The sequence below is a fragment of the Emydura macquarii genome, unplaced genomic scaffold (assembly GCF_026122565.2).
Source record: "Emydura macquarii macquarii isolate MOO-44397 ecotype Brisbane River unplaced genomic scaffold, CSIRO-AGI_Emac_v2 contig_973, whole genome shotgun sequence".
NCBI lineage: Eukaryota > Metazoa > Chordata > Testudines > Chelidae > Emydura > Emydura macquarii.
In genome coordinates, this window is record NW_027131110.1 from 280,885 (window position 1) to 306,229 (window position 25,345).

The 25,345-nt window shown below is 47.4% G+C and overlaps 1 protein-coding gene, 1 long non-coding RNA gene and 2 other non-coding genes across 6 annotated transcripts in view; 3 read left to right on the forward strand and 1 right to left on the reverse strand.

Annotated features, from left to right (window-relative positions):
* CCM2 (CCM2 scaffold protein) overlaps positions 1-12,687 on the reverse strand; it is a 70,803-nt gene extending 58,116 nt beyond the window's left edge. For both annotated transcript variants that reach the window (XM_067544495.1, XM_067544496.1), the window contains exon 1: positions 12,406-12,687. In XM_067544495.1, coding sequence (XP_067400596.1) covers positions 12,406-12,435 — 30 coding nt within the window. In that variant the 5' untranslated portion in view covers positions 12,436-12,687. The remainder of the gene's footprint in view (positions 1-12,405) is intronic.
* A 4,445-nt stretch (positions 12,688-17,132) lies between these two features.
* Positions 17,133-25,079, forward strand: LOC137150559 (uncharacterized). Of its 2 annotated transcripts, XR_010919026.1 has the most exons (5): positions 17,133-17,290; positions 18,192-18,252; positions 18,811-18,874; positions 20,988-21,135; positions 24,234-25,079. It is a non-coding gene; the product is annotated as an uncharacterized lncRNA (long non-coding RNA). The 2 variants fall into 2 exon arrangements; XR_010919025.1 differs by lacking the exon at positions 20,988-21,135 and having other exon boundaries at positions 17,146-17,290.
* On the forward strand, positions 18,330-18,464 carry LOC137150605 (small nucleolar RNA SNORA9). Its single transcript, XR_010919034.1, has one exon. It is a non-coding gene; the product is annotated as a small nucleolar RNA SNORA9 (small nucleolar RNA).
* Positions 19,847-19,984, forward strand: LOC137150606 (small nucleolar RNA SNORA9). Its single transcript, XR_010919035.1, has one exon. It is a non-coding gene; the product is annotated as a small nucleolar RNA SNORA9 (small nucleolar RNA).
* Positions 25,080-25,345: the final 266 nt, after the last annotated feature.

The following is a 25,345-nucleotide window of genomic DNA, read 5'->3' on the forward strand; positions in this document are numbered from 1 at the left end:
TTTTCACACCACTAACTGACAAGACTTAGATGGGCATAGCTGTAAGAATAGACTACGCCTTATTGTTCAAGTGGGGTAGAGTTTACAGTTAAATTTTATTGAATTCTCTTACCAAGCTCCTGTTTTCACAATGTGACTGAAGGCAGGGTTGTGCCTCCAACAAGGTCAGTCTAAGGGAGATGGTAGCAGAGGACATGTTGGGACATTGCAGGAGTTAAGGAAAATTCTCCCGGTACTTTCTCCAAGGAACTAGTTTAGGACAAACCCAGCAGCTGGCTGTAGTGGACAGCCATCCTCCCACCGATAGACAAACTACACTTTTGCCTGGGGAGGTTCCCTGCATGCGGCTGAAAGTTAGATGCAAAGCAGGTGAGGAAAGCATGCTGCTGTGGTAAGGAGGCAAGACAAAGAGCTCGTTGTTGTCAAGTCTCAGCCTTCAGTCATTCAGGGGTTAAAAGACTCTCCCTATAACACCAAACACTTTCTCTATAAGCAGTACCATCATGATGACCTGTCTCCCCACTCCCATCGCATGCCCTCAAAACCATGGTTATCACCTCTACTCCCCCAAACTCCTCTATAGGCATCTGTAGAAGAGGAAGTATAATTTACGTGCTGCAGTCTCAAACCGGAGGTCACATTGGGACACTGCCTTTCAGCTTTCTGGGCCCGAATTGCTTGTGATGGCAGAACATTGCCTTGATTTCTCACTCTCATGCAACTGGCAATATTTGGGGATTTTTTTTTTAATTTATTTATTTTTTTTAATACTTTTCTTATTCCAGCCTCTTGTGTCATGAAGTTTCCCCTAGGCAAAACGGCCATTATTTCCCATTACTCTCACTGGTGCTGAAGCCAGCAAGATAGTCATTTCATAGCCTAAGGCTATGATCATCTAGTCTGACCTCCTGCATATCACAGATCACCAAACATCACCCCGCCACCTCCACACCATGACCAACAATCAGAATTAAACCAAAGTATCGAAGCCTTTGAAACTCCACTACTATATGCCACAGAGAGAAAACAAGAGGGATCAAAGTGCATAAGCATGAGGTCCCTACAATGGCAGGAAATTGAGTTAGTGAGATACCAGATGATTGTAGCAAGTGACCCACACAGCCATGTGCCAGGCTGCAGAAGAAGGTGGAAAGCACCCCCACCCCAAATACTGCCAGTCTCACCTGGGGAAAATTCTTTCAACATGGAATATGGCGATCAGTTAGACCCTGAACAAGACAATAGCCAAGCACTTGGGAAAATTCTCAGTACCACCTCAGAGCAGTGGTTCCCAACCTTTTCTCTGCCACAGGACACCTCAAGCTCCAGCTACTCTTCTCCCCACCCCTAGCTGGCAGCTGCAGGAGGGGAGCAGAGGGGCAGAGGAGCCAACCCATTGTTCACACAGGAGGGGAGGAGGAAAGAGAGGGAGATTGAACTCTGATTGGTTGCTCTACCCCTGGAGGAGGTGGGGCAGTGAGGCAGACGGCTAATCAGAAGGCAGCTTCCCCCACCCCTTGTTCTCACATGTACTTTTTCAAAAAATTCCCTGGCACACCAGTTGGGAAACTCTGCCTTAGAGCACCCATCTCATTCAGTGTCCCATCTCTGCTTCCAAGGGGAGGGGGCTAGAATCTTTAAGTTTGGCTGGAGGACCCCACTTCTCCATTTGTTTTTGTGGAGATCACTTAGAGGATTAACCTCAAACAAGCCATCTTAATGAACTGTAGGATCTTCATTAGTGAACTTGTATTTATTGGATCTGTATTGTTAACTAAAAATCACCAAGCAGATTTTCCCTTCAGAACATTTGGAAGGTTTTGTTGTTGTGCTAATGGTTGGCTAAATAACGGTTAAGCTAAAAATGCCCAAGCAGATAAAAACATATTAAAAGGCTTTGACTGCAAGTCTGTGCGTACAATTCAGACTAAGCAAAGAATCTGAAGTATTTTCTTGTGAAAGTCTCTAAAAATATCTTTACTAGACTATACCATAGCCTAAAGATAGGCTGTAGGCAGAGCTAACGTGGGGCTCTTTTAAATTAAAGGTTCACGTAAGTTTGAGATCTGCACAAGAGACTTCAAGCAGACCCTAGTCTTTCTGAAAAAAAGAAACATTGTTATGGCTGTCAGAGTACTGACCTAGCCAATGAGATCTTCGAGGAACATCTTGACGATGCACAAGCAATGTTAGTGATTCAGTAGGTTGAACCCTTTCATGTAAGTCAGCACTGGCCCATTGGAACAGCTTTCAGATGAGTGGGAGAAGAATCCTGTTTGAATACTTATCAAAGAGGCTAGATCTCAGGGGTATCATCACAATCACAGAAATTAGGTCTCCTTGTAGAGTAGGTCATTCACTCCATCCTACAAATACAGGGACTTGGCAGGTACATTTGTTAATGCTTAATATTCCAAGGCACCTTCTGCAAAAGATAGGTCTGATGTCCAAGCTAAATTCAAACTGATACTTTTGTTCAGCATCCTAGAATTAAACTTACCTTGTCAAATGGATGCAGCATTCTCTTCCTGTCCTTAACTTTGGTGCTAGTCTACACTAGACCATAAGATGAATCCAGCACATCTCAGGGTATGAAATATCCATATCTCTGACAAATGTAGTTATGCCAATGTAGACAGCGCTAGGTCAATAAAAGACTTCGTCCATCAACTTATCTGCTGCCTCTCACAGAGGTGGATTACCTACAACTGTAGTAAGTGTCTAAACTGTATTGATACAGTGGCACAGCTATAGCAGTGTAAGTATAGACACATGGCCTGGTTAGCTCTACCCTGTAATAACAGACAGAATGTGGGATTCTAGAGGTGGCTTTAAATGAAGTATTATACCTCCAGTCCTGTGAGGCTCAATTCCCTTGATACTAAGAGAACAGGTACTATACAAAGTACACAGCATTTCTGGAGTTGCTTCCTTTGTCAGGGTCTAGGCCCTATGACAACCACCACTCAAAGACATCAAGGTCAACTTGGGTTATAAGCCAACCACTGGAGGTTATTTTTGTACTTAAAGCCCCTCCCTAAGTTAGAGAAACCAGTTATTTTCATTTGTTTGGAAATCTTTCTATCATCAGTTTTCCTGCCCCGCTTCATTCGATTCTGAAGGGATTCAAGAGACAATCCACCTCCCGTATTACACCCGGTCTGAGGATGGGTCGACTACACTTTGACCTTCACATATTTTAAACTGCTGGAATATACGCGGCAGTCTCACTAGTTTTCATAAATCCTTTCACTGTTTTATTGCCAAAGTTAATTTCTTTCAAAACTTTAGCAGCTTTCTGCCTATGGTACATACAGAAAGTCTGGCTGAGCAAAAAAGCTGACTGCCTCCAAAGTAGCACAATCCTGAGAGCTCCCCAGTCATAGTAATGCAGCTCTGTGGAATGCTCCAAGAGACACTGACCACTTTCCTACCAGCCAAGTCCAAATGCGGAAGTACTGAAATACATGAAGTATAACCTAATGCTTTCCGCGACTGTGTCCCATAGCCTTCAAGGTGATGCTTTTTTATTTCATGAACTTTCTTTTTGGATCCAAGATGGAAGAAAATTTCAGCCAGGTTTGAGGCCTTGGCTACACAGAAACTAACTCACATCTTCTGTTATGACTGTAAATCTGTGTACAGACATTTATTTTTGAATGATTGTCCTATTTACCAAAATAGGGTGCTTCTATTCAGAAATAAGTGTCTTCACGCTGACTGGTACTGAAATAACTGAAGGCATGAATTACAACTGATTTAGTTATCTTCGTTCCAGTTTCAATGTTGAGAAGACTATACAGGAAACCTTAGGAATTGCCATACTGGGTTAGATGCAAGGTCTATCTAGCTCAGTATCCCATCTAATGGGGGCCAGAATCAGAAGCTTCAGAAAAAGGTGCAAAAATCCTGCAGTAGGCAGATGTAAGATCCTCTGTCCCCGAGCCCCTGCCCCACCCTCCATGGTCTCATTCTGATCTAATAGATTCTTTAAAGTTTAAAACAAACCAACCTTTAACCAATGAGGTTTAATATACCTCCAAAAACATACATTTTCAGTTAAGCACTAAAGTGGTACAGCTGCATAAGTGCAGCTGAACCAATACAGCATTTAGACCCGCCCTTAGCATCTACATGTAGCTGAATATATTTTATCCTATAACTCAAGGGCTCCTAAAAGTCATCTTTGCAGGTCACAAACATATCTAATTTAGTCAAAATGGCAAACTTTAAAAAGTCCTTAAACTCTTAGCTTCAGTATCTTGGGGTAATGAGTTCCACAGGTCGTTATTCATTGTACTATTTTCTTTTATCGTTTTTAAATTTGTTGCCTTTCAATGTCATTGAATACTCTCTTGTTCCCATATTATGAGGATAAACAAGTGAATGTTTTAACTTTTGAATACCATATAATATTCTGTACCACAATCATCCTATCTGAAATCTGTCCTAATCTTTTCCTTCCCCATTCATCGGGTTGTAACCAAGAAGTGCTCTCTAGTGTAGAAATTACATATCATCCCAAGAAGGGTAGTGATAGCCACTGATGGACCTATCAGCTGGGAGGGGCAGGGATTGCTGTTTGCCAGAAGCTGGGAATAGGCAACGGGATGGATCACTTGATGATTACCTGTTCTGTTCTTTCCCTCTAGAGCAATGGTTTCAAACCCCGCCGGGGGGAAGCCCCGACTCCCTTGGGAATCAAAGATTACAGGGGGTCCATGAGGCTTCAGCAATATTGAGGTCATTTAGCCCCACCCGAGCTCCGCACTGGCTGGGGATTTGATAGCGGTCTTTAACTACCTGAAAGGGGGTTCCAGGGAGGATGGAGCTAGGCTGTTCTCAGTGGTGGCAGATGACAGAACAAGGAGCAACGGTCTCAAGTTGCACCGGGAGGTCTAGGTTGGACATCTAGAGCAATGGTTTCCAACTAGGAGGGTGGGGAGAGAGATAGGGAGGTGGTGGAATCTCCATCCTTGGGAATCAAAGATTGACAAAGCCCTGGGGGTCCATGAGGTTAGTCCTGCTTTGAGCATATTGAGGTCATTTGAGGCCCCACCCAAGCTCTAATATTCTGGCTGGCTCAACCCACCCAAGCTCCAGGCCAGCCAGAGCAGAGCAGCAGCTGCCCCCAGCCTCCCACTGGCTGGGCACCTGGCCAGAGAAGAGCAGCTCCACACCAATGAGAGCCTGAAGCAGCCCCAGCCAACCCAGCAGAGCCTATCTCCATCATTCTCAGTCCATGAGGGATGTGAAGAGGCGGGGCCACACAGGGCATGCAGTGGCAACTGCGCCAGGGTAGGCTTGGCTTCTTACTTGGGTAAGAGTCATTTATCATCATTATGTAATTTAGTGTTATTGTGTTTATAGGTGCTATATATGTTTATAGCTGGTGGGGTGGGGTGGAGGACACATGTTTTGCTTAGTGGGGCTTTCACTCAAAAGGGCTGGGAACCACTGGTCTAAAGCGTCTGGCATTGGCCACTGTCAGAAGACAGAACACTGGACTAGATGGACCATTGGTCTGATCCAGTAAGGCCAATAAGTCATAAGATAATAATTCATTAAGTATCAAGATAAAAAGGATTCCTTCTTCAAGTGCAGAAAATGTTTGTGTAAATTCTACAAGATCAAGGTATGCTACTGAATAATATCTGTTCAAGTGGGAAATCAGAGTATGAATTTGATCCTGCAAATGAGATGTCTTTTCAACGACCGCCATGACAATGTAGCTGCAATAACAAATCCCTGTCCCAGACCTTCCTGCAGCCTTACAGCAGCTTTATTCAAGAGCAGTCTGCCATTTTTTGGACATCACAGAGGAGCAAAGATCAGTGACTAGGTCATAAGAACAAATGAAAAGCAAATAACTGAACTGAAAGTTTGGAACGTTTCAAATGTAGCATAAGTTGAGCTATTTATAAAAAGAAAGGTTGAAGTACTCTGTCCAGGATATAATTTCTCCAGACACATCAACTTGGCAGGTTTATTAAAACCAGATGCTGCAAGTTACCAAGGAAATATTAAAGTCAGAGCTAGAAGAATCAACACTGACATTAATGCAAAATGGTTGGTCACAGATGAGACATGGCCAGTGGTTACAAGTATATACACAGGGAGAGGAAACATTCCTATTTTGTGCTATTGCTTCTACAGCAAGAAAAACTACAAAATGTCAGTTTCTGAAGATTCCATCCAAGAACTGAGCATATCACAAGGTCTTTGGCATTTATTCCAACAAAACTCAAGTGAAATCATCCTAAACATCAGAGATGGGTTCTCAGCCATTTCTCCCACAAGGATTAAATACTACCACCAAACAGTTCGAATGCATGTTGTGGAGGTTCAGGAGTTCATCTGCTGTGGGAACGAAAAGAACTAATGCCTGAACTTCCCAGTGACTATGGAATTCTCTGAGCATCTACATTTCCATCCTCACAGCTAGTATAAGCGTCAAAATTTGCACTGCAGACTGATCAATATACAGCACACACTTAGCATGAGGTGCTCTGCAGAGAAAGAAGTTTTGCAAAAGCAATTGATCATTTCAAACAGACTTGATGGATTACAGGCTGGTATTGGTGAAATCTAGTTTGACCTTGTTAACAATTGGACCACTACAAGGACAGGAGATACACTTTCCTCCACTTGCTCCTATGATCCTGAACATAAATATAATCTGTTGAGCCCAGAACAGGAAGAGGCCATTGAAACATAGCTGATGGAATCCAAACCTGAGGTCATCCCTTCTCCTAGCATTTAACTGGAGATCCAGATATCAACCCAACTCTGTTTGCCAAGGAGGTTGTCACATTCCATTGCTATCTGATGGTGGAAGATTGTGAAGTTACTGAAGACAAGACAGTTGCATTCAAAAGTCAGCTTTTTACAAGACTTGCACCTTTATCTACCCAGCTCAACATCCATCATGCTTGGATTGGTGTAGGTGATATTCAGAATTAAGTGTTGAAAAAGGCAAATAAGTTGAAAGAGTAGAAAGCAACAAAAGTTGTAGGTTTAGCCAGTCAAACTGGGAACTGTTAGTGTTCCTACAGCATTTTAAGCTTTCTATTTTGGACAGTGTGCCATTTGTTTAATGAATATGATTATGAAGTGAGCACACAGCATGAAGTGAAACAAAACAGCCTGTTTTCACTCAGATGGGATTCTCTCCAACTAGAAATTTTAATGACCCTGGCTCTAACACATTTTGTGACGATCTGAATTTCTAGGTTTAAACCATTTAAAGTTCAGCATGCACTTCTCTACAATACAGATCACACAATAAACATAGGAAGGATAATGCTGCACCTAAGTGCTAAAGTCTCATCAGTGATTTCATTAGCTCAGCTGCTATGGAAGGCTGTGGATTTTACAGTACACAATGGAGTAACATACCCATTTCACCAGCAAAGTAAACAGGCTCAGATTGTGACTTGTTCAAGGTCACAGGAAACCAGTGGCAGATATGAATAAACTCCAGGAGTCATTGTTTAATACCATGGTGACAGGAAATGTCTAATCCCCATGCTCTAGCCACTGAGACTGCTTCAACTACTTAAAATGAAATAGCAGCCTTGTGACTTATGGTGAGAACTTAGCAAAGGAGTACCACTATGGATGTATTTAGTTCAGTGGTCCTCAACCTGTTTACCATCATAGGCCGCATATGCAACTCTGTGTGTTATGTGGGCCGCATCCACACAATATATATACTACCTGTATGACCCTGAGGTCACATGGGCCATAACCGTGGGCTGATTGGGTTGAGAACCACAGATCTAGGTCCTGGACTTTAGAACTATCATGGTTTAAATTATAGGAATTGTTTTGGGAAGTTCTATGGCCTGTGTTATACAGGTCATCAGACTAGACAGTCACACTGGCCCCCTCTGATTTTGGAATCTATGAAAAGCCAAGCCCATATACAGTATATAAATGGTCTTGAGTTTGACACCTGCTAGCCAGAGACTAAGGGCTGGTCTACATATGGACTTATTTCTGATTAACTTCATGTGTGGAGACTCTTGTTCCAGACTAAGAGCGCTTTGTTTCTGTTTACCTTCATTTGAGGTTAAGATAACAGAAATAAAATTATTTCTGGAATAACAGTGTCCACACACTGCATTCATCAGGAATAAGTCCATGTGTGGACCAGCCCTTATCTCCTGGGTGGTGAGCAGCTCATCTAAATGCAATTACCTAGCCCCCCAATTGGGACAGCTGGAACTGAATGTATCGTAGGTCACTATAAATTCCTGTCTATACTGGTCAATGAAGCCATCCTAGCAACCAAATATGCATCTATTACCATTTCAACTGTACATGGCCCCTAGCCTATGACATTTTAAAGCTGCTTCATATGCTGTAATGAGATTTTATATTGTATTCTCTCTATCTTTAAGGTCCTACTCAGTTCCTTGCTATGGTATCCAGGCTCAAGTGCCTACCTTGCATCAGTAAAGCTGATAAAATGCAGTGGAATGCACGTAGAATGCAGCTTCAAAAGGGCACAAAAGGGTCACAAGGTAGCACCCTACAGCTTGGAACACGAGTTTTGTTAACAGACCCTATTTGTTTAGTAACCATAGCCTTGCCTGGGGGGGGTAAATGCTCACTACAGCTCAAGAGCACTTCCTGACAATGCTGCTAGCAGCCCTATTTTAGAAGGCTAACATGCCACTTGTACATTAAGAGTCTTGTGCTAGCACTGATCATTTCCTAGATTACTTCTACAAACATTTTCCTCGCTCTCCCCATTCATCAGAAAATTTTAAGCAAATGCAGAAGTGACCAGATTGAAATGTTTTGTTCGCACTTGTTTAAGTACCCAAGACAAGTGTGATTTAAACAACTTTTTTTTTTCTTTTGGAACAAATTAAAAACAATATATTCAGCCTCCAAGTGTTAGTGTTACATATAAAATACCACGAAGGGAAAGCTATCTAGTGACACAAATCTAGGCACACAAACACAAGGCAGAGCTCTGACTCTATACCCAGCTCTGCCACTGATTTTCTGTAGGATCTTGGGCAAGTTACTTAATCTGTTTATCAGGTTCCCCATCTGAAAGAAAAGTTTCGCTATACAGACATGACATGAAGTTTATTTTTAAAATGCTTTTAGGTCAGAATGAAAGGCCCTATCAGTGCAGAGTGTAAAGTGAAGTATTACTTGAGTTTAGACTGACTACAGAATTCTAGACTAGCAGGAAAAGTTATGCAGTTTCTAAATGCATTAGTATCCTGATCACTACTGAAGAGCATCTTCATACTTCATTAGGAGACTCTGCTGCCACCTTCTGAAATAATGGTTACTGCAAGTATCTACAATCAAAATACTGGACTAAAAATAGCTTGTTTCCCACAGTTCTGACATCACAAGGAGGTGTAATTGTTTCCGTCTTCCTGATCAGCTAGATGCTTTGGCTGATGATAGGGTCTTTAATACCAGCATATATGCTGCTCAGAGCAATAGTAAAAAGACAAGGACCAACTTCTGTTGGAGAGACAAGCTTTCCAGCTTACACAGAGCTCTTTTTCAGGTTTGGGAAACTTACTCAGCGAGCTATAGCTAAATAAAAGTAGTAGATCTTTCACACTTTCTCACCCGAAACCACTGGGCTGATTTGACAGTAAAGACTTTCCATCCCAAGTTAGTAGTAAATTAAGTTTGCCACTTAAACAGTCAACTTACTTTTGTGGGAGTTACACCCCCCCCCCCTTTTTTTTTTTTTAAAGGTGGGGGGGAGTTGAATCACTAATCTTGTACTATATTCCTCATTTAAATAGTTACAGTAACAGGTTACAAAACAAAGTACAGTGCTCTTGTAGGATTATACAGTTTTAAGACCTGTTGGCATTAATTGGCTGTCTTGTTGGCAGTTTCAGCAAAGAGGCAGAAGACTAATAGACCACAAAGACTAAGTTATTCTCTGACCCTGAGAAGTGGTCTATAGGTCAGTGGAGTGATACTGGTGGAGCAGTGTGGAGGAAACTTGTACTGCTGCTGTACTTGACCAAAAGGACTGCAGTCTCCAGGGCTGTCAGGTTGGCCCCTTTCACGACTTGCACTATAGCCACACAAAGAAAGAAAACATGTCTTTTCTGAAACTGAGCAAGAGTTTATTTAGAAAGACCATGAAAAAATGAAAGCCACATAACAAATCTAATGTTGTATTCTAAATAAGACCCTTCTAGAACTACTACGTAGACAAGCCAAACACTTCCATAAGCAATCATGGTTTCATGAAAGTTTTGTATTGGATATTTACAATAAATAGATCAATCTACCTGTATCACATTAACTCAGATATACAGACTTGCAAGAGTGGTACAGTTTCCAGGTCTTTCATTAAACCCAATTAGGAAAGTTATTAGCTGCAAGTGTCAGCTAGCACCATACACTTGGGAAGCATCAGGCTCAAGAATACGAAGCATTTCACAGGAAAAAAAAAAACACCATTAGAAAGGTCTAACATTCACACGGCATTTCAGCTACATAGAAGGTATTGTAATCTAAACAGATAAGGTCCCCATGCAGTCTCCTTTGCCATGTGTTTCCTTTCCAGGCGTGTGACAGCTCTTAAGTGGATTCATAGCAAAATCACAGCTGTTAGTTTGTTATGTAAGACCGATCCTAGTCCCATAAGAACGGTCATACTGGGTCAGAATAATGGTCCATCTAACCCAGTATCCTGTCTTCTGACAGTGGCCAATGCCAGGTGCTTCAGAGGGAATGAACAGAACAGGTAATCATCAAGTGATCCATCCCGTCACCCATTTCCAGCCTCTGGCAAACAGCAATCCCTGCTCTCTGGGCTAATAGCCATTGATAGATCTATCCCTCATGAATTTATCTAGTTCTTTTTTGAACCCCGCTATAGTCCTGGCCTTCACATTACCCTCTGCCAAGCAAGGAGTTCCACAAGCTGACTATGCATTGTGTGAAGAAATACTTCCTTTTGTTCATTTTAAACCTGTTGCCTATTTTCATTTGGTGACTCCTAGTTCTTATGAATAAAGAACACTCCCTTATTTACTTTTTCCACACCAGTCATGTTTTTGTAGACCTCTATGATATCCCCCTCCTCCCCCCCCCCAAGTCATCTCTTTCCCAAGCTGAAAAGTCTTGGAATTTTGTCTCATATGGAAGCTTTTCCATACCCTTAATCATTTTAGTTGCCCTTTTCTTTACCTTTTCCAATTCCAATATATCTTTTTTTGAGAGGGGGCAACCAGATCTGCATGCAGGATTCAAGATGTGGGCGTACCATGGATTTATAAAGAGACAATACAATATTTTCTGTCTTATCAATTAATTTCCTACTGATTCCCAACATTCACCTGGGAGGCAGACTCCCACAAGCGAGTTCATGTAAAGGAAGATGTTTAAGTTTTTCCATTTTGCATGAACAGGGCTTGGAGGGTTTAGGTCACTCATCCCCAGCGGATCGTTCATGGTGCCGCAGCCTGAGTGCAGCGAGGGAGCAAGACTTAGCAGGGCCAGATCAGGCTCAAATGCAGCTGTGCCATATAAGCAGAGAGAGATAAATAGGCTCCAGGCAGTTGGAGAGCAGGGGACAGCCTGCAGATATCCAGCATCATGGGGGAGAAGGGTAGAACGGAAACACTCCCGCCAAAGAAAGCACTAGTCCCTGCTGCTTCAGGGGCAGAAATGAGGATAGAGCAGCAGGACTGGGGGAAAGGTTTATCATAGAAGATGAGAGTTGGAAGGGACCTCGGGAGGTATCTAGTCCAACCCCCTGCTCAAAGCAGGACTAACCTCAGCTATATCATCCCAGCCAGGGCTTTGTCAAGTCTCACCTTAAAAACCTCTAAGGATGGAGATTCCACCGCCTCCCTAGGTAACCCAGTCCAGGGCTTCACCACCCGCCTAAGGAAAAAGCTTCTCCTAATATCCAACCTAGACCTCCTCCACTGCAACCTGAGACCATTGCTCCTTGTTCTGTCATCTGCCACCGCTGAGAACAGCCTAGCTCCATCCTCCCTGGAACCCCCTTCGGGTAGTTGAAGGCAATTTAGCAGCCCATGTCAGGCTGGGCAGAGACAGCAGCTGGGGACAATGCCGGGCAGCCTCAGGGGCGGCTTGGCGGACCTGAACGAGGGACGGGCGGGCTCAGCGCTCAGCAGCAGCCCCCGGGCGGGGCGGGGAAGGGTGGCGGTGGCAGGGCTGGGGAGAAGCAGCCCCGGGGCGGGGAAGGGCCACATCCGAGCAGCCCGGGGGCTCTGGAGATCTCAGCGGGGGAGGGGCGGGGCGGTGTCAGCAGCCCGGGTGCTCGGAGCGGGTCACCGCCAGGTACCTCAGGCCGGGTGCGGGGGAGGGGCCGGGACGGTCCCGCAGCAAGTCGCGGCCCGGGGAGGAGGGGTCGGGTCCCGCGCTCACCTTCTTGCCCTTCTTGCCCTCCTCCTCCATGGCTCAGGCGGTGGGGGGGCGGCGGCGGCCCCGGCCCCCCCGGGGCATCCCCGCAGCCGCGCCCCGTCCGCGGCCGGCTGGCCGAGCGCGCCCCCCCGCCCCGGGCCCGCGGGCGGGACCCCGCCCTCACTGGGCTGCCATGGCCGCGCGCGCCCCGCCGGCCCCGCGCGCGCTCGCTCGCTGGCTCCCTCCCTCCCGCGGGCGCCGCAGCGAACTCAGCGGCGGCAACAACTTTTCAATCCTGCCGCCATCTTGGGCGTCGGCTTCCCGGCGTGCTCAGCGCGCGCGCGGCCGCGCGTTTCCCCCCGCCCCCGTGCCCGGCGGCCGGACGTCAGTCCTCCAAGAGAGGCAAAGAGAACGGGGGGGGGGAGCGGGGTGGTGGACCGGAAGAGGAGCGCGCATGTGCGAAACGTCGAGAGGGAGGGGTGGGATGGGTGAGTTAACGGCAAAGCGCATGCGCTGTTTCTTCGTGCCCCGCCCACGCCGCTGTGGCTGACAGCATGGATGGAGTGTGCGGGGGTAGAGAGCTGGTTACGTCATCGGCTCAGCCGGCAGGGATCAATGGCTCCATGCCCCGCTAGCAACCGATCACAGGCGGGGTGCACCAGGGGTCGGTGCTGGGGCCGGTTCAGTTCCACGTATTCGTCAGTGCTCTGCAGGATGGGGTGGATTGCACCCTCAGCGAGTGTGCAGCTGACACTGAGCTGGGGGCAGTGGTAGATACCCTGGGGGGCAGGGTTAGGATACAGTGACCTAGACACAGTGGAGGGTTGGGCCAAAAGAAACCTGATGAGGTTCAAGAAGGACAAGTGCAGAGTCCTGCACTTAGGACGGAAGAATCCCATGCACAGCTACAGACTGGGGACCGACGGGCTGGGCAGGAGTTCTGCAGAAAAGGACCTGGGGGTAACAGTGGACAAGAAGCTGGATATGAGTCAGCAGTGTGCCCTGGTTGCCAAGAAGGCTAACGGCATATTGGGCTGCATTAGTAGGAGCATTGCCAGCAGATCGAGGGAAGTGATTATTCCCCTCTATTCGACATTGGCGAGGCCACATCTGGAGTATTGTGTTCAGTTTTGGGCCCCCCCACTACAAAAAGGATGTGGACAAATTGGAGAGAGTCCAGCAGATGGCAACAAAAATTAGGGTGCTGGAGCACAAGACTTATGAGGGGAGGCTGAAGGAACTGGGCTTGTTTAGTCTGCAAAAGAGAAAAATGAGGGGGGATTTGATAGCAGCCTTTAACTACCTGAAAGGGGGTTCCAGGGAGGATGGAGCTAGGCTGTTCTCAGTGGTGGCAGATGACAGAACAAGGAGCAACGGTCTCAAGTTGCAGGGCGGGAGGTCTAGGTTGGACATTAGAAAAAAAACTTTTCACTAGGAGGGTGGTGAAGCACTGGAATGGGTTACCTAGGGAGGTGGTGGAATCTCCATCTTTATAGGTTTTTAAGCTGAGGCTTGACAAAGCCCTGGCTGGGATGATTTAGCTGAGGTTAGTCCTGCTTTGAGCAGTGGGTTGGACTAGATACCTCCTGAGGTCCCTGCCAACTTTATGATTCTAGGACAGCTTAACCCACACTTGGGTCTCTGCCCCACACCTTCTATGGCCAGCATAGGGCTGCACCCCTTCCCCACTTGGGGGCTGGGCCCTTCTCCACTGACTCCCCCTGCAGCTGCCCCATGTCCTAGTGCCCACCGTGGCCAGCCCAACAGCAGCCAGGGGAGGGCTGGGGAAAGCCACAGGGATGAGAGGAGCAGGCTCAGCTAACTGGGCCCCTAACTGGAGAGCTGGGCACAGGTCACCAGCCCAGCAAGGAGCAATGTCATGCACAGAGTCTGAGCCAGGCCCCTTTCTGGTCACATCTGCTTTATGCCTGCCACAGAACACTAGCACAGCACATTGAACCCCTTCCATCCCTGCCTCAAGGATCTCTGTTATCTACAGCTAGCTACTTGTCTGAGTCACCCCACACTCTTCCTGTCCCATAACCATCTAGTGGGTGGGCAGCTGGCCTTCCTCCTTTTTCCAGCTTTTTCTTTAACTGACCCCCTTGCTGGCTTTTATAATCACCTGCTCTCTAGCTGATCAATCTCAGCTGACAGGCAGTTTATCTCTCACAGGTGAGGCTGGACCAGCTCCCCTTTCAGGGCCAGTGTTATAAAGCAAACAGCAGGATTTTATTCAGAGGGATAAAACTATTGCCTATATTAGTCCATTGGCCAGGTAGCTAAGCACAGGGGTCTGTCAGTGTGCACCAAAGCTCCTGGTAGATGATTGTAGAACCAAACCCAAAGTCTTCATCTTTTTGTCCTGTTTTTATAGGGGTAGCTCTTCTGCTACTCTATGGGTTCTGCTTTGTCATGGTGCATCTGTGTCCTGGAGTGATTATTAATCACCCCTGTTTTGCAAGCATGACCACTGTTGTTTTTTATAATTTATTTTGTTTTTGAGGTGGATCCCAGGGTTATCAGGGTAGGCAGCCTTCGGCCATCTGGGTAAAAGTTGTTATTTTCACTCCTTTGAACATTGGAGGCTGGCACCTTTTTTGTCACATTTTGGTCTTACATACACACATTGCTTACTTATTTATTTATTTACATTTTAATTTTTTAACATTGATTTAAAACTTGTAATTGGAAGACACAAGTGTTTTTTAGAAACAATAACTCTTTTTATTTAAAACATTTACTGCTATTCTAAAACATTTGTATTTAACATTGAATTTGTTTGTTTTAGAACACTTGCTAATGTTATTTTAAAGAGTGATTTTCAAACACATGTACTTTAACAATAGCAACAGGTTTTTCAGGATGATCCTGTTGGTAACTTTATAAACAGGCTAATTAATGACCAGATGTTAGTTTTAAATAAGCAGATGGTGGTTTTATACAAACTTATTAATAGCGAACAGATCACCCTAAATGGCTAAAATGTGAAGCCTCACAGAGATTGCTGTGGTCGTTGTCACGTACTAAAGAAATAAGGGTATTTCTTATAGAATCCGTGTAACAGAATCAAGCTTTGGGCTTACACCAGCCCCTTGTGACACTTGGTAGTCAGTCTGCAGGAGCACTGCCTTTTGCCTTTAGGAAATGTGATGGTTTACACGGCCCAGCAATTGTCTGTGTGTGTTTGCACATTAACTGAAGTAGGGTCATAATCAGGGAGAGGCTACAGGCTCTCTGTAATGTGTGGAGCGTGGGCTCATATGATTATGCTGACTGACCTTTTCTACAGAGAGGATTTGCCCAGATTCCAGCTGTGAGGAGCCTGCTACCTGTGTAGCCAAACCAGTGCAACCGTCCTACTCTAGACAAGGAAAACTGCAATTTGCACCAGTGCAGTGTGAAACTGGGATAAGCTGCTCTGACCAAATCACAAGTTTGCCAGTCTACACTTGGGCTTGCACTGGCTGGTCACCGGTGACTGGCGCTGGGGCAACTTCTCAGTGAAGACAGAGCCTTGTTTACATAGACAGAAAGACTCTTTCCTTTTCCATTCATTTTAAGGCAGTTTTGAAAGTCTGACGTTTCCAAGGTGAACAATTTTGAATTCCATGAGATCTTTAAAATATCACTTGACATTTTTTAAAACTCTCCCGCATTCAAACTGTCAGATCTTGACCGCCCCACATAGCTATATGTGTGTGTGCAAAAAGATACATAGATATCTGCGCTCACGTGACAGGTGTCCACACAGATGTGCCACGTACCTGTGTACGCATATGTTTGTTTAAAGATGTGCATATAAACTATGCAGCATGTGTGTATGAGCAATGTCCACCCAGGTCCAGCAATGTCCACCATGGTGCATATGCATATGTATAAGCATGCATAGTCTGAATTTGCATACGTTCATACCCACATTGTGTGTTTTTTATGCAGCATTGTAGGCATGATGACCTCCAGATATTAGAGAGAGAGGGTGAGGGAGGTAACATCTCCCAGCAGACCAACTTCTGTTGGCGAGAGAGGCAAGCTTTCGAGCTTACATAGCGTTTCCCACCTCAGGTCACTGTGTGTGCACGTAGCATAGGTCAGTGGTTCTCAACCTGTACCCCTGGGGGTACGCAGAGGTCTCCCGGGAGGTACATCAACGCATCTAGATATTTGCAACAGGCTACATAAAAAGGATTAGCAAAGTCGGTACAAAGTAAAATTTCCTACGGACAATGACATATTTACACCGCTCTATATGCTGTGCACTGAAATGCAAGTGCAATTTTTCCATTCCAGTTGATTTATTTTCTAATCGTACGGTAAAACTGAGACAGGAAGCGATCTCCCAGTAACAGCGCTGTGACACGTCTGTATTTTTATGGCTGATTTTTGTAAGCAAGTAGTTTTTAAGCGAGGTGAACCTTGGGGGTGCGCAAGGCAAAGCCGACTCCTGACAGGGGTCCAGTCGTCTGGAAAGGCTGAGAACCGCTGGCGCAGGGGACCCCGTCGGTGGGATAACTGTACACAATAGTGATTAGCTAGCACAAGTACATGCACGCACGCGTGCTGCTGGGGCACCACTTTTGTGGCACGCATGCACGGCTCTGGCTCACAGCTGTAGTTCTGATTGGTGAATGGTCACGTGGCACCTGTGGGGGCGGGGCGCCGTTGGATCAGGCCCCGCCCCAACGCACCTGCAGGACACCTAGGTGGGTACGTGCGAGACCCTGTGCAGGGCATGCGCTTCGCTCCTGCAGTGCCGCGCCGGGCCGCTAGAGGATACCATTGCCTGTGAAGAAAGGGAGGGGGCGGAGCTGGCGGAGGGACATGCGCGCGCCGCCAACACCGCCCAGCAGCAGACACTGCGCAGGCGCAGATATGGCAGCGGTCGAGGTTGACGGCGCTGGCCCGGGCGGTGAGTTTTTTCTATCCGCCTCCATCCGGGCATTCCGGGGCCTGGGGTGGCCGGGCAGCCCCGTGCGGACGCAAGCTGGGGCCGCCCGCTGTGTTGTGCTGGCGGGGCGGGGGGCGCGCGTGGGTTGTGCCCGAGGCCCAGCCCCACGCGGAGGTCACGGGAGATTCGGCCCCTCCGGCCACATGGGGACTACAAGTCCCAGGAGACAACGCTCCCCGCTGAGCCCCGCCGCTGCTGTAGTCGGGGGAGCGATGCATGCTGGGAGTTGTAGTCTCGGCGCCTGCACACGTGTGCTACTGTCAGAGAGGGCATGGCGGGCAGCGCGCCTCTCTCCGTGGCGTCTGACTCGCTTCCCGGTGAGCAGGGGCCCTGCCGCGCCAGGGGCTCCCGGCACGGGGCAGGGGAGGGCTCCGCGGGGAGATTTCGGGCAGCGGGCGCTGGGCTGTACGGGCCGCACGTCCCCGGTCGCTGCTGCATGTCCAAGGGGCGGTTGTCTCACTCCAAGGCTTGCTCCAGCCAGGGCTCCGGGTCTGGGCGTCAGGCTTTGGCTGTCAAGGTGCAGCTCCTAGCAGAGGGAGGTGGATAATTGCGCTGGCTCCATGCAGATTAATGTGCGCCTCCTGCAGACCGGGCCACAAAACTCACCGCTCTGGGTAACAGGCCGGGGTTGCCCTGATTTCACCTCCGGTGGGGTGGGGTGGCTCGCTTTAGGCTGCCTGCCTGAGAAGTGAGTGGGGCATATGTAGCTTGTAAAGCGCTGGGAGATGACAAGGGTATAAACATATCTCAGAACCCTCCTGTTACTGGCCTGCCTGTTTAAGTAAATTCTCCACCTTCTTCCACTAAACAATCTGATTTTCCTTCTCCCCCCCTCCCCTTTTTCTCATTGTCCTGCCTGTAGAAATGATCGCCCGTCTGTGGCTGGAGTGGCTGGGCTGACACGTGGCTGGTGAGCTAGAAAGGTAAAGATTTCTGAATTGCATCAAAGAAATGAAACCTCCTGTACCAGCCTTCCCCAGTTCCTTTGACAGCACCACGGGAGCAAGCCTTCCAGCATGGCTGGGTCTGTGGTGACCCTGTTCATTCCTATAGCGCTTGCGAGAGCAGCCCTGAGATGGTTTGAGGCCTCACTCTGCTCCTTTTCGGAGTAAGGTTATAGAAATTTCAGACAAGCCGAATCAGGAGGCCAAATCGCATCTGAGCAGACGCGCACAGAGCCTAAAACATGCATGATGACACAAGCCCTTAACCTGGTTGCTTGGTGTCTGTCCTACTCATTAATGATCTGTGAGCATAGGCAGTGTGAGAAGCAGTGAGGCATGAACAATGTTTGTTCCCTAGCAGAACCTGTTCTAAGCCCTCCTTTAATCCCATGTACCCATTTCATTTTGGATTATTGTGTTAGGATTTGTGGGGCAGACCTTGCACTGGTTAATTTTTGCTCCACATTCACACGTGATACATTTCCATTTCTGAAGCCGCATTTCCTGTGTTACCATATCTTGTCTTCCTGCCTGCAGCTTGTGGCTTCCCTGTCTCTGCGCTGGTCAGATGGAATAGTTCGTGCTATGGAAAGTGGAATTGGTAGGTATGCTAAAAACCAGAATAAGTCTGGGCTGAAATGTCTGTTCTTCTCTCCCCACTCCCACTCATGCCTTAGGGAAGCCAGGATATCTCAACATTCATGATAAAAAACCAAAAACAAATACTTGGAGCTTGATGAGCAGAGATGGAGCCATCCAGGGGAGCTGTTCTACACCCCTGAACAAAACAGAGCTTTGCCTGTTGGTTCCTATCAGGAAACAGGGCGAGGCCATACAAGGAGTGGGCCTAAAATTCAGCCATTGTGTTTGTTCCAGGAATTTCTGATCAACGCATTGTCTTTGGCCATCCTGCCCTGCTCTGCTCTGCTCTCTGCATCGTACCAGTTGAGCATGGCTTGGTTGGACTGTAGTTGGAGGGAGATGTCCACAAGAAACCCCAGAAAGGTGTCAGCTCAGTCAGAACTCCGGGGTTAGTTTTGAACCCTGCCCCATGCTGATGCTGTGCTGCATATAAAATGTGAATCTGAGACTTTGACCACTTATAATACAGTAACTGGTCCCATTATGGCACTCCTCTCAGGGGTACGTGTTAACCCCGGTGTGCTGGCCAGATTCCACCCTAGGGAATTCTGGCAAGGCACCATGTAACTATGCCTGTAGTTGCAGCGAAGTCACATTCTTCCCCCAAACTGTTGTATTGCGATGCACATTAGCTGCTGCATATCAGTGCTGCAGGTAACTCCTGGGTAAAATTCACACCCATGTCTGAATCCATGGGGATCAAATGATGCAGCATCAAGGCTGTTGATCAGTACAAGTAGGAATCACGAGATTGCAGCCTTACTTATGCATGCACTGAGCTGTGGCGGGGACCGTATGAATAAATATATCCGCTTGTGAGAGTCTCTGGCTAGCTGATGTGACTTGCCGCAGCATCTGTTTCTATTGTTAAATTGTGCTGTCTTCCTTGAATAAGAGGAACTATTGTGTGCTTAGCAGTCAGAGTTCTTTCCTGCAAGCCTTCCAGCATGGCTGGGTCTGCCTCGTGACCCTGCTCGTTCCTGTAGCGCTTGCGAGAGCAGACTTGAGATGGTTTGAGGCCTTGCTCTGTCCCCCCTTCGGAGTGAGGTTATAGAAATTTCAGACACTCCCAGGCCGGCACACAGGAGCGTGGAGATCCCAGAGCAAAGGGAGGGATGATGCTCGTTAGAGTACTCATAAAGCGGTAGAGTGATGTCTGTCTGATGAAGCAGTGATCCTGGGATGATGGCTTCTTGTGACAGGATCCTAGGAAAACTTTCTCATGTGTGGCCAACAGCAGATTTTTTGGTGGCCATGACAGCCTCCAAAGTGCCCCAACAATCACTGAGATGTTAAGTAGTAAAGTTGCCTTGTAAACACTAGATCATAATGGGTACTCATGCCTTTTAAATATTACGGTGCAGTGCAGGCAGAGCTGAACTACATAGGTGTGGTTTTCTTTCAAGTCCCAAAGCATATCCATTGGCTAATCACTATGTTTACCTCTTGCCCTACTGCCGCACTGTAAACAGCTGTTGGCCAGCATCCATGTTAGCAAGATCACTGCGCTTGGGTAGGTTGAGAGATTGTTCGTGGCACAAGGTGAAAGAGTTAAAAATGCGAATGGATATCAGAAAGGTTTTCAAAAAATCAGTGCCAGAAAATGTTCCTGAATGTGATATAGAAATGGTCCCAGAGGAGCCAACTGCTGCTAAGAAAAGCAGAAAAAGGAAGGAATGAAGGAAAATTAAAATTTCAGGAGCAGTGGGAAACAGTTTCTTGTGTTTCTGAAGCCTTCCATTTTTGAGTAAAGTGCATTGTGCACTGTGTGTAAGAAAGAAATACGTCAAATTAAAATGTATGCAATGCAACGTCACGATAGCACTCGCGCCAGGGAAGTAGAACAGAAGTACCATGACGGGTTACAGAGTCACAAGCGGTTAAATTTTGCAAAAACCGAGCTTGAAAGACAACAGTGACGGACCAGAGATTTTTTTGAATAAAGCGGATCAGATACAGGTGGCTACTTTTATAGTTGCACTCCTTTTGGGGAAAGCAAGGACACCATTCAGTGACAGAGAACTCATGGAGAAAATTGTTTTGGCTGTACAACCAGAAAATATGCTTTTCAGAGAGATCCCACTGGGCAGTGACATGTTACAGAGGCGCACAAGAGAACTGGCGAATTTTCTACAAAGGGAAATAGCTGAAAAAGTTGCAGTGAGCCCTTTCTTCAGCCTGTGCTTGGATGAGAGTCTTGATGTCACGAGGAATCCCAAGGTAATCATGTGTGTTCATGTTTTTGACCATGTTTGCCATTGTTTTACCAAAGGTGTTTTATGTCAGGTGAGCCTCATTGGTAGGTCAGCTGGCAAATACATTTTTCAGCGTGTTCAGGCAAGAATGCAGGACTGCCACGTTAGCTTTGCCATCTGTGCGGCTTGGTGGCTGATGGGGCAGCAGCTATGCAAGATGCACGAGTAGAGGCGCTGAACTGCTTCCAAGAAAGCTGCACCCAGAAACTTTTTGTTGTTTGTGTTTTGCCCACCAAGAAGTACATGCCAGCAAGGCTTCAGTGAAAAGTATGAGATTGAATCCATAGTTTATATAAAAAAAAAAAAAAAAGTCCATCAATGCCATCAACACCAGCGATGACAGTAGAGGGAGAGTCGCACCACTGTGTGAAATAGGCTGTGAGATACACAAGGTGCTGCTTAATTATAACCCAGTCCGCTGGCTTAGTTTAATGACCATGTACAGAGGCTGTTTGAGCTCTGGGGAGAACTCACTGAGGTTTTGAACACTGGCAAAACAAAACTGTCCCAAAAGCTGCAAGATCCAGAAGTACTTGGTGGTTTGCTCTTTTTGAAAGCGTTTTTAGCAAAGCTTGCTTCCTTGAATCTGGAGCTCCAGAAACCTCAGCTAACGATATGTGACAGCATTGAAGTAATTAATACAATCAGAGTGATGATCACTAACATCCTCCAGCAACAGCAAGAGGAATGGGACTTTTCAGTTTTTGATGAGCTTAATCAGTTTCTCAGCTATCAGGATGAGAATGTGCAGTGAAAGGTCGGCTTAGTTCTAACCAAATACCTGAGTATCCTCTCGGAGGATCTTAGAAATCGTTTCAGTGAGGGGAACTTTTTCCATCAGTACACCTTTGTGACTGAGCCATTCAGCAATTCTGGTTCAGGGTTTTTGGCTGCAAACAAACAAACTGCCTTGCAAGACAGATTAACTTCCTTTGACTCTTTGGGTTTAATTAATCTCAAGTACCTTATAGTGCAAATGTGCAATAATACAAGAATGAAAACATACTTCAGTCAGCCAGTTTATAGCACAGGAGATCTGGAGCAATGTGTACCTGTTTGAGGACACCTACAAGCCTCTAGCTAAAGTTGCTTTGCTTTTCTTGTCCCTGTTTTTTACTACTGTGCTGTGTGAGAGGGGATTCAGTGCATTGCATTTTCTGAAGAACACGTACCAAAACCACCTCACTGATGCTAACTTAGAAACTTCCCTTCTAGTTTCACAGAAGACCCATGATCCTGCAGACTTTCCTTTCAAAGAGCTCCTGAATTTTTGCAAATAGCCTGATCCACACCGTGGATGTGTTAATGAAATTGAAGTTCTGGGTTTTATCACACTGTATTAATAAAGCACAACGTAACAGGTTTATTTATTACGATTTTATGAAAAGCATCTTTAAATTTAGTTCAGAATTGTTGCATAGACATCCATCTTTTACCAAAAAAGCAAAAGAAACAAGAACAAAGACCACACAGAGCACCTTATCTGTGTTTCTATTGTGTTTAGCTCCAGTGAAGGATAGAGACAACTGTGCATTATTTTTGACTCTGCAAAAAAAACCAAACAAATACATAAATTACAATAAATTGGACGTGTATACTCATGTATTTGTTTTTTCTAAAGGTAATTTAAGTAGTTTAGGAAAAAATTGTCACCAGCAAGAGTTGGTGGCTGCACTCTGAGGCCACCAGAACATTTGTTGAGAGAACCACTGTTCTAAAAAGAGATGGGGCAGGTTACAGCTCCAGGGTGCCAAATAGGGGAGTAATCACTTCCCTCATCTGCTGACTGCATTAGTAGGAGCATTGCCAGCAGATCACGGGAAGTGATTATTCCCCTCTATTCGGCACTGGTGAGGCCACATTTGGAGTATTGTGTCCAGTTTTGGGCCTCCCACTACAGGAAGGATGTGGACAAGTTGGAGAGAGTCCAGTGGAGGGCAACAAAAATGATTAGTGGACAGGAGCACAGGACTTATGAGCAGAGACTGAGGGAACAAGGCTTGTTTAGTCTGCAGAAGAGAAGAATGAGGGGGATTTGATAGCAGCCTTCAGCTACCTGAAAGGGGGTTCCAGGGAGGATGGAGCTAGGCTGTTCTCAGGGTGGCAGATGACAGAACAAGGAGCAATGGTCTCAAGTTGCAGTGGGGGAGGTCTAGGTTGAATATTAGGAAAATCTTTTTCCCTAGGCGGGTGGTGAAGCCTGGAATGGGTTACCTAGGGAGGTGGGGGAGTCTCCATCCTTAGAGGTTTTTAAGGCCCAGCTTGACAATGCCCTGGCTGGGATGGTTTAGTTGGGGTTGGTCCTGCTTGGAGCAGGGGGTTGGACTAGGTGACCTCCTGAGGTCCCTGCCAACCCTGATCTGTGATTCTGTGAGAGCTGGCAAAGAGCAGTTGGGCCCCAGGTCATAGGTTCGATGGGAGCTCGTGGGAAATAGTTCCCTCCAGTTTAAGTATTTAGGCTCCGCCTCCCCCCCCCCCCCTTCCCTTGGGGAAGTTACTCAACAGGCCAGTTGTCGTGAAGCTGGGGCCAGTGATCGATCTCTGCGTTGGCGCACAGGAGACCAGGGTTTGATGGCCCGTTTCACTTCCTGAGCTGGGGGAGGCTGTGGAGGTTGCACTTGCCCAGCACTGGTCTAGATTTGGGGTTGGGAGCCAGGAACCCCTGAATTCTAATCCCGGCTGCAGGGCTACTGTGGGCAGGCCTCTTCGTTGGTAGGCCTCAGTTTCCCCTTCTGAAACATGGGGGACGATGCTGCCCTCCTGCTGCTGCAGGGTATTGTGTGGATTACCTGGTGTTGTCTACAACCCCGGGAAGACGGAAAGTCCTCTGAGCACCCACTGCTCCTGCCTGAGCAGCCCCTCTGGCCTGTCGCCAAAAGCAGTGTGGAGATGCTGCCGAGCATCCTGGTCCACAAGCTGGTGGCTGCCTTGGGCGAGGGGGGGTGGCTGGTCTCCCAGCGGAGGTGGGCCTGGCTCTTTCCTGTTCAGTGAGTTACGGTCGCCGTGGTGATGGTGACAGCTCCAGGTGTTGTCTAATGACCTTTCCTGCTCTCTTCTTTGCAGTCCAGACCTGACGGCGGCCGTGCTGGCCCTGGCTCTGTCCGGTGGGACGCTGGGAGAAGCGACATCGGCCGGGGGATCCTCCGAGGCAGAGGACGCCCTGTTCAAAGCGCCTGGCTTAGAGTCATAACATCCTCCTTCCTCTGCAGTGTTGGGATGAGAACTGGGGACGGCCCCAAACAGGACGGCTCCTGCTCTCCTGGGGGGCGTGGCCGGAGTCTGGTTCTTCAAGCCCTTTGCATGCGGTGACTGGGCTGGTTTGAGCCTCTCCTTGGTGAGTGTCTGTATTGAGGCTACCCCTCGGGGGTTAGACCCCCCCGATCTTCAGAGCCTTTCCAGCAGTGGCCCCTGGCCTGTGCCGCTCGCTCTGGGCACCCCCCCATTGGGCTGTTTTCCTTTAACTAGGAAAGAGAAGGCAGTGGCAGGCGGTCGCTCCGGCGTTCCCCGCCCGGCCTCCCGCTCGGTTGATCAGTGCTAGGTTAAGGGGTCGGTGTGACCTGTGGAGCGCCAAGGCTGGCCACGGTGCCAGCACCAGCAGGGCCCGAGCTGGAGTCTCCTCGGTTTAAAAGTGGGCTGGCAGCAGAGCGTTCTGTGAGGGGCTCTTGGCTCGTGAGAAGCAGTCCCCCCAGTCCACAGTAGCCTGTGTGGGTGTCGGCCTTCAGAGCCCGCTGCAAGGTGCATCCCCTGGGAGTTTGATATTGCAGGGGGCTGAGTGCTGCGAGCGGTGGGGAAGGAGCTGCTCTGTAGCTTTGTCCTTGTCACTTTATGGCAGGGGCACCTACATCCTTGCCGATCTTCCCCCCTCCCCCTCAAAAAACCTCAATAAACAAAAATAACACCAGGTTATCAGCAGCAGCGTCCGCCCTCTTGATTTCCTTGGTATCCACGGATCTACGTCAAGGCCGGCCAGCCAAACGTAGCTTTGGTTTTTCCTGCGTCGTGCGGCGCTGCCATCTCTGGATGCTCAGCCAGCCATTCTGGGGAGCAGTGGCCGATAGCTGAGCGTCCATAGCTGCAGAGGGAGCTGCAGCTGCTCGGCGCCTCTGAAAACCAGCGCCCAAAAGTCTTACTAGAAAATGGTACCGTGCTGGGGTGACACTTCCCCAGTGTGACCT